The sequence below is a fragment of the Populus euphratica genome, unplaced genomic scaffold (assembly GCF_000495115.2).
Source record: "Populus euphratica unplaced genomic scaffold, PopEup_1.0 scaffold123.1, whole genome shotgun sequence".
Taxonomy (NCBI): domain Eukaryota; kingdom Viridiplantae; phylum Streptophyta; class Magnoliopsida; order Malpighiales; family Salicaceae; genus Populus; species Populus euphratica.
In genome coordinates, this window is record NW_011499924.1 from 484,791 (window position 1) to 493,038 (window position 8,248).

The window sequence follows — 8,248 nt, forward strand, 5'->3', positions numbered from 1 at the left end:
GTAATAGAAGGCGAAAAGTGTCTCTTTTTTTCATTGATGGGATAATTATTATTTGATTCTGAGATTTTTATTTTATTAATTAAAACTTATTTACCGAGCACCTCAGATTTCATATATACAAGAGCATTGACATCCTTGGTAGAAATCCCAGAAGGAATTTGGTCAAGCCCCAATATATTTTTAATACTTGATGGCACCTGCTCTAATGAAACAATCACCGGATTAGGTAGTGACATTTTGAAGTTCTCAGCTCGCCTCCTGATCAACTTATCAGCTTCAATGGTCGCATCATCACATTGTCTTCGTGATCCAAGATCTGCATAAATAGAAAGGTCATGTTCATTCTCACTCCAAAATAAGTAGCTATGAAAAAACATCAGTTCAATGTACAAGTTACATTTTAATAAAACAAAAGAAACATTTTTAAAAGCATAGTACATATTACTACTGGTTTCGATTACTCTGGTATTTCATATATGGCTGGCCTCTGTAAAGCTAGAAACAAGCATGATGGAGACAACTCAAAAACCTCGGGATACCAGTGGACAAGAAAGTTCACATTGGAATGTTCAACACGTTCCTGCATTTTGTTTTGTTATAGACAGATCCTGGATTCTATAGAAGAGTGATCAGTGGCTCAGACAAATACTTTACAGAACTCAAAAGGAAGCTAATCAACCACGTAGACTGCAATATGTTTTCTTGAATAGAAAGAGGAAACACTTTCTCAAGAAACGGGCAACATTACAGTGGAGCAGCGGCGATCACAATTCGACAATTTAGCTTCTTGTTGGTTTGCCAACCACAAAAAACAATGGAGTACGGGCAATGACCGGGGATTTTTCGGTATAATTCAATTTCTTATGCTCTCTTTTCACCCATAAAAGAAAACTTGAGATGTATGAATTACTTTATATAAGAGAGGGGAACGCAGCTCTCCTAATTTCTAATAAATTATCAAAATTTAGATAAGCTAACCTCCAAAATCACAAGATTTGTTCAGGAGAAATACTACTTACGTGGCAATGGTAGACGTAACCAGGCTGAGCAGTTGCATCAAACGGATAGGATTCATTTGAGTGTATAAAAGCAAATCTGACAAGAATCTTGGTCACACATCCGGGTGTCATCTTGTACACATTCTTCCATCCCTTCTCATGGGCCGGCACCTCAATCTTATCTCCACGTGCATGCTGATGTATTTTGCACTTGATGGCATCGTTCAATTTCAACATGCACGCCTTAAACTCCTCCTCCTTGGCCAACTTGGTTTGATCAATCACCTTAAACAATCCCAAATGAATATGCAACGGGTGATTATCCTCTGTCAGATTGATCACGTACCATATCTCACTGGTCCCCACTCTTGGGGTCTCTGTAACTGGTTCTTCAAACGGTTTTCCGTTGATGTAAAGATGGGTTGGCTCATCAATGTCGCTCGTGTACTCGTACATGGCAATGTACCGTGTCTTTGATGCACTGGATAAATCAGCATGAGGGTACTTTACCAAGGTTTTGGGTACTCTCCAAGTGTCATGCTCTGGCTCCTTCTTGATGATAAACTTCATGACATTGCCATTGGCCTCATTCACTGCGTCCCCAGATGGGTAGGGATACACTGCATCATTGCCTAGAATTGCACTGTCTGACTTTGACTTTGAAAAGTCAACTATCACGTCAGCGATTTCAGATGGAGCCAAGAGGGTTTCATTGGTTATCACTGGCTTCTCAAGGTACGCTGAATCATCTGCCACATGGATGAATTTCAGACCGTTGCTGAAAAAAAACCTGAAGAATCTTGCATTGCTGGCATTGATGATACGAAATCTGTATTTACGACGTCGTACGGTGAGACGAGGCCATGCTTTGCCGTTGACGATAATTGCGTCACCAAAATACTCTGGCTGCCACTGCGGGTGTATAGAGGGATTATTTCCTGTGGAATTCATGTATATCGAACCATTAGTGAGAAAGCTACGATCGAACACCATCAACGTCCGATCGAATTCATCACCACACGGCAGTCTAAGTGGGGTCTCAACATCACGATCACGGATAATGTAGGCCCCAATCAAGCCAGCTAATAAGTTGACTCTAGTCAACCCCATGGCATGATCATGGTACCATAAGTTTCCCGGATGTTGCAAGTTGGGGTAATGATATTCCTTCTTGGTCCAAGTGGGTCCTACCTCTTTAAATCTACGGGTGAACCATGAGTGAGCATGTCCATCACTCTCAGGCTCACCAATGCTACCGTGGAGGTGCACCACTGTAGGAATGCCCTTCTTGGTTCTAGGGACAGCGGTTGGTATAGTTGGGTCCCACGGTAGTATATGGTTTGGAGGGAGATGATTTTGCCACTTGACGAAGGCATCGATTCCATGAATGGCCTCAATGGTTGGACCAGGGATAGTTGCATTGCGCTTGGATGTACCGTAAGCATAAACCGGTGTAGGGGGGAGGTCTCTGTGGAATTTCTGCCACAAAAGATAGTCAAGAATACAGCAATGCAATTGGGTTTTTGCTTTTTTAGAAAAAAAAATAAAGTGTGAGAGCAGGCCTTTTCAGATAAGGCAACAATTCTAGCAGACACAGGGGACCGGTGCCAGCCAGGAGCATTCTAATAAGCATCGAATTTGGTTATTTTTCCAGATTAAAAAAAACAAACTCCTAGTGACTCTTCCACATCCCGAATAGTAGCATTGTATGATGCCTGTATTTAGCCCATCGAAACTTTGTGGTGGAAAACGAACAACTTCGTGAATTTTTTATGAATTTATACATAGTATCATCATAAAAGGATAGCCAAAAAAAAAAAAAAGGATAGCCAACAAAACAAAGCACATGAGTCCTGTATATATATATATAAAATGCGGCTCCAAGACGTTGGATTTCAGACCGGGAAGTGGATGTTTTTATATATTTCCTCTTCTATTCATCAGGGTTTTAACATAGTTCGCCAACCATCCACGTCGAAATAATTTTTTTTCCCTGGGGATTTTGATTATCTCAGAGGCAAGGAAATGCTTTTTGAACCCTCATAAGCAGTAAGCATGATTATAAACAAAAGAGACTCTGTGTGATTCACTAAAAACTTCAATTCACCAAAAAGAACAAGTGTTCCACACATCGGATAGAAAAGAAATACATGTGTGTGTGTGTGTGTAATAATAAAAAAAAGAAAAACTAGGAATCCAGCAATTGAGTAATTATGATATCGAAACATGCCATATAATCAATTAAACACGTACGGAAAAGAAACAAAGGCACAGTCATCTTACCCATTGCTTCTTGAACATGCCAATCTCCAGAGGCTTGGATTTGAAAACACCGTTTACTACTTCAAAACTTTGGATCTTGGGCATGTCTGGAAGTTCATCGACGAACTTCTCCAATTTAGATGGACTAACAAGATTGTCCTCGGCCCATATTGTAGGAAGCACTATATGCAGGGCTAAACAGAAGCTGTTGAACACCAGAATTCTCTCCATATTAAACGGCACACACAGTGGATGGAAGTGATAAACACCTAGCTACTTGACAAGGAGAGAGACTTTTTGAAGAAGGGAGAGAGAGCTTGGTGAATATGAGAGGGAAAAATTATCTAATGGAATATGTAGTGATAGAAAGTAAGAAGACAGAAAAGTTGATCTTTTTGGTGGCATTTCGTGGGCTCCGATGACTTTGAAAAAGAAAGATATTAACAAGGACATGTTCTATGCGGGGCATGCTTGGGATTTTTTTATACATCGTATTTTGTCGGGTTTCTTAGCTTGTATTAAAGTGGTAATTAACTTCTTTAATTTGCGATTTCAACCTTTCCATTGCTAACATTTTTATTTATTTTTTTGAAATTGGGGCTCCATGCCCTGAGAGAATTAAATTAATTGGGGTAAGCTGAAGTCATAGTGCAACAAAGAATACAAACTCATGGAAGGGTATTTTAGCATCCAAAGCTCCCTATCCAAGGGATTTTTGCTTAGACTGAATTAGCCAACCAATTTGTTGATGCATTTGCTTCACGACAACCATGTTGAACCTTGACCTCCTCGTCTCTTGCCGACAAAGATTTCGCTATGGTGACCAAAGCATGATTATTGTCCACTCTACTAGTATACTGTGTAATAAGTGTCAATGCAATTGTCAAATCCAATTCCAGCACCAGTTTCCTGATTCTTAACGCGGAGGCCATTTCCAGCCTCGTCATAATTTCCCACAACTCCGTTGGAACCGAAATGCAAACTCCAGTGTTGATTGCAAAGCCCTTTACCTATATCCTAAAGCTATCCCTTATAAGACCTCTAGCTCCTGCCAAAATAATGTTCTTGCATGGGTAGAGGATGAGAAAGAGCCTTCCATTTCCATTCTTTATTAGTTACCATGTATGCTATGGTCACATTAATAAATTCCCAAGCACGCCTTGCGAAACCAAATTCTCTAAAGAGCCAAAACCATCTAACTAGATATCCATCCAAAACCTCACATTCTTACCATCCATAACTTGGGCCAAATCTTGCAAATAGCTTTCCATAAAGGGGAGTTGTTGCCTTTAGCCCGTACTTGAGGGATATGATCCTTGGAACAGATATATCTGCCACTTAAAACTCTAAAAGACTAATACAATCATGAATTATCCCCCATCCTAGCTCCATTATGGAAGCCTTGTTCATACCATATATACTGCGAAGTCACAGTCCACCCTCCAGCTTTGGGTGGCATAGGGTCTTCCAATTGATGAGGTGCATTTTTCCTTTCCCCTCTTTATCTCCCCATGAAAATCCACGGCACACTTTCACAATCTCATAACATATGGATTCAGAAATCAGGGCCGATTGCATAGGATACAAGGGATGTGAAGCCAACCACCTAAATCAAAAATAATAGGAGAAGGTATAGTCATCTATTTACATCTTAGTAAAAAATTGTAGGCATCAAATTAGTGTTACTTGTCTAACTTCTTATCTTTTACATGGACATTTGCTTATAAATAGGCAATGCATCCAAGTATTATAAAACACCACAAAAGAGAAACTTGAGAGCAAGTAAAGAGAAAGAAGAGAGAGTGAGAAGAGAGTAATTCTATAAAATTATGGGGCATTTGTGAGATAGTAAGTTAAGTGTTTTCTCCTAATAAAAGAGAAAGAAGAGAAAGTGAGAAGAGAGTAATTCTATAAAATTATGGGGCATTTGTGAGATAGTAAGTTAAGTGTTTTCTCCTAATAATAAAGAAATTTTTGTTGTTCTCTCATTATTAGAGAGAAGTTGTATTCTCACATTACTTAATAAAATTCTTCTATATTTACCTATGAATGTAGCCCAATTTGATGAATCACGTAAATTCTTATGTATTTCATTTCTCATTTTATCTTGTTCCTTACCTTTTATCTTGTCGGGTTTGCATGGCAGCATCCTAACAAGGAATCATGAAAAGGATCAATTTACATGAAGTTTTTTTTTCCCGCTAACGAGAGGCTCTCAGCTTTCCAAGAAGCTAGTTCTGTATGCATACCCTCAATAACGTAGTTGTGACTCTGCTTAATAACTCTCTAGTGCAATATATGAAAGCCTCGATATTACTGGGATGAACATTTCTGGAAAAAAAATCATGGTTTTATTAAAATTTGTTTTCTTTCCCGAAACATCATAAGATTCTTTCAAGGCACTCTTGATCCCAATTGATATTCACTAACTTCTACAAATAAAAGCATATCATCAACAAACAAGAGGTGAGATATATTAGGATCCCTCCAACACAATTTAAATGATTTCCAATTCCTCTTCTTCACTTATTTACTTATCATCTGAGATCATAACATAAGGAGATAAAAGGTTAACCTACATGGGAAGAAAATGAAAGATGAACTCTCATTCCATAAAAAATTTAGATAAACAGACTTAATATATTGCTGGAATAAGTCTTTTCATAATTTAATTTATAATCCCTGTTTTCTAAGTATTTTTAAAATAAATAAAAAATATGTTTATGTCATGCTTGAGTTATTTTTAGTATATTTAATGTTATCTTAAAAAAAATTAATTTAAAAAAATTCAATACGTTTATCTTTTAAGGTAATATTTTTAAAATTATTGATTTTTTTTCCTTAAGTCAACATTGTTTTATTTTTAAATAATAAGAAAAATAAAAAATAAAAAAAAATATTTGGATGTAAATACCAAAATGTAAAGAAAAAAATAAAAATCAAAATATTTTTGAAACCAAACAATAGATAAAATGCCTATAAAAAAAGTATTACAAAATAAACATAACAAAAAAAATCAAAGACTCTCCCGCTCACACACCCTCTCCTAAAATACAAACACCAAAAAAACCTAGATCCATTAAAAAAAAAAAAAAAAACTAGCCGCGCAAGAGAAAAGGAAGCCTTCTCCCATCTCCCATCCTGCTCTCAGTACTGGGTTCTTTGAAGGAAAAAAAAAAGGGAAGAGTCATCAACCCATTTTTCCAGCAACAACCACCATCCTTCACTGAAAACATAATTAGCTCTCATCATCTCCTCCAGCTTCCAGTAACACCAACGACATCTTAGCCTCCCTCTGCAAGAAGACCAACATCTTCAACACAGCAACAACCTTCCTCTCTCTCTCTCATTGTCCCCCCCGCCCCCCCGCCGCCCCTGCCGCCAGCGGTGAAAGAGAAACAACAGCTCAACCTTCATCTCTTTCCTCATTGTCGCTACCTTCTTTCATCATCAACCAACATCTCCTTCTTCTGAAAACTTCGGGGTGCCACCGTGAGTGACAACACCCTCATGCACCAGCAATAGCAGTGTCCAGTAGCTGCTTCTTGCTCAACTGAACCGTGAGCCTCCAGCGTTCCTTTCGCTTTTCCCCAGGCCGATAGCTACATCTAGTAAGTTCTCCACAGCAAACAGGAGCACCCAACACTTCCTCCCCTTGCATTCATGCAAATCGACGACCATTAAATTTTCAATTTTCTTTAATTTCACACCTTATTTTAATCTACTGGGTTCCTATATAGTTTGGCACATTTTATAAAATTTATTTCACTAAAGTTATTCATTAATATCAGAATTAAAAATATTTTTGATATTCACTAAACTTTAGAATTATAAATATTAAAATAATTTTAAAACCTAATATTTATTGATACTATAATAAAAAAATATTATATATGTTCTTCATATAACACTTGTTAACACCAAAATTTAAAGTATTTATTTTTAAATATTTAATAATATCAAAATTAAAAATATTATAATCAAACCATTAATAATATAATATAACAAATTATTAGTAATTTAAAACAAAATTAATTATACAACTTAATTTAGGTTTACAAACGATGTTTAAGAAATAATAATATATTTGTTTACTTAACCAATATAAATTAATTAGTTAAGAGTTTTTATAACTATAATACGTGGTAATTTTTAAAATAAGATACCGTTTATTTATTTATTTTCTTAAAAATTTTAAAAATCACGACGATACATGATATGAAGTGCGGCAATTCTGAACTATATCCATCGGAATCCGTCCTCTCATCTAAATACGAGGACCCCGTCAATGAGTCTTTGTAACTGAGGTTGCCCTCGTTTTCTGCTCCCTCTAAATTTTGTTTCCCCACGTTAACGTTGATTTTTTGGCTTGAGCGGGGCATCATATCTCTTTATTCGATAAAAATTCTCGTAGGTTCGCCATTGACAGACATGATAGTTTTTTTCCTTCACCTAACGGTGTTTACTGTTTCGAGCACACAAACAATTTTCTGCTAATATAACTAGAAGTGAATAAATACACAATAAGCTTGATGAGACAAGGTTGCTCCCCTAATTTGTCTCAATCATGAGTGCCATTTATTCAAATGCAGTGGGGGAAGTCAGGTTTCATCAACAAAATCCAGTGGTGCAGTGACCAAAGAAAAAGAAAAAAAAAAGGGACAGTCATCAATATTCAGTTAGTAATTCCTTGTTAATGAGATACACAATGATTATTTGTTAATGTGATATGTAGTGTTTTTTAATTGAAAAATATATTAAAATAATATTTTTTATAATTTTTAATATTAATATATTAAAATTATTAAGAAACACCTAAAAAAATATTAATTTATAACTTTCAGGCAAAAACATAATTTTAGAAAAGAAGTGCTAAACGGACACTCCGATAAAAAGAGTGATGTTGGCTTTTCCCCTTTTTAGGGCACTAACAAAAACAAAAAGAAATCGATATTAGTCGTCTTTATTTATATTATTTTCCATACCTG

General features: G+C 36.4%; 1 protein-coding gene across 1 annotated transcript; it reads right to left on the reverse strand.

Annotated features, from left to right (window-relative positions):
• Positions 1-42: 42 nt before the first annotated feature.
• LPR2 (Cupredoxin superfamily protein) lies at positions 43-3,602 on the reverse strand. The gene is made up of 3 exons (XM_011040370.1): positions 3,282-3,602; positions 1,020-2,477; positions 43-316 (listed from the first exon to the last, which is right to left on the reverse strand). Exons 1-3 carry the CDS (start codon positions 3,489-3,491, stop codon positions 263-265), a joined length of 1,722 nt encoding a protein of 573 aa, XP_011038672.1. The 5' UTR covers positions 3,492-3,602; the 3' UTR covers positions 43-262.
• Between the last annotated feature and the right edge of the window lie 4,646 nt (positions 3,603-8,248).

What these genes read in the sequence shown, in the direction of transcription:
- LPR2 (XM_011040370.1), bottom strand. Translation starts at nt 3,491, where the DNA reads ATGGAGAGAATTCTGGTGTTCAACAGCTTCTGTTTAGCCCTGCATATA. An exon ending in GCATGTTCAAGAAGCAATGG is followed by an intron (nt 2,478 to 3,281) that starts GTAAGATGACTG and finishes CTTTTGTGGCAG; the next exon opens with AAATTCCACAGAGACCTCCC. An exon ending in GTTACGTCTACCATTGCCAC is followed by an intron (nt 317 to 1,019) that starts GTAAGTAGTATT and finishes CTATTTATGCAG; the next exon opens with ATCTTGGATCACGAAGACAA.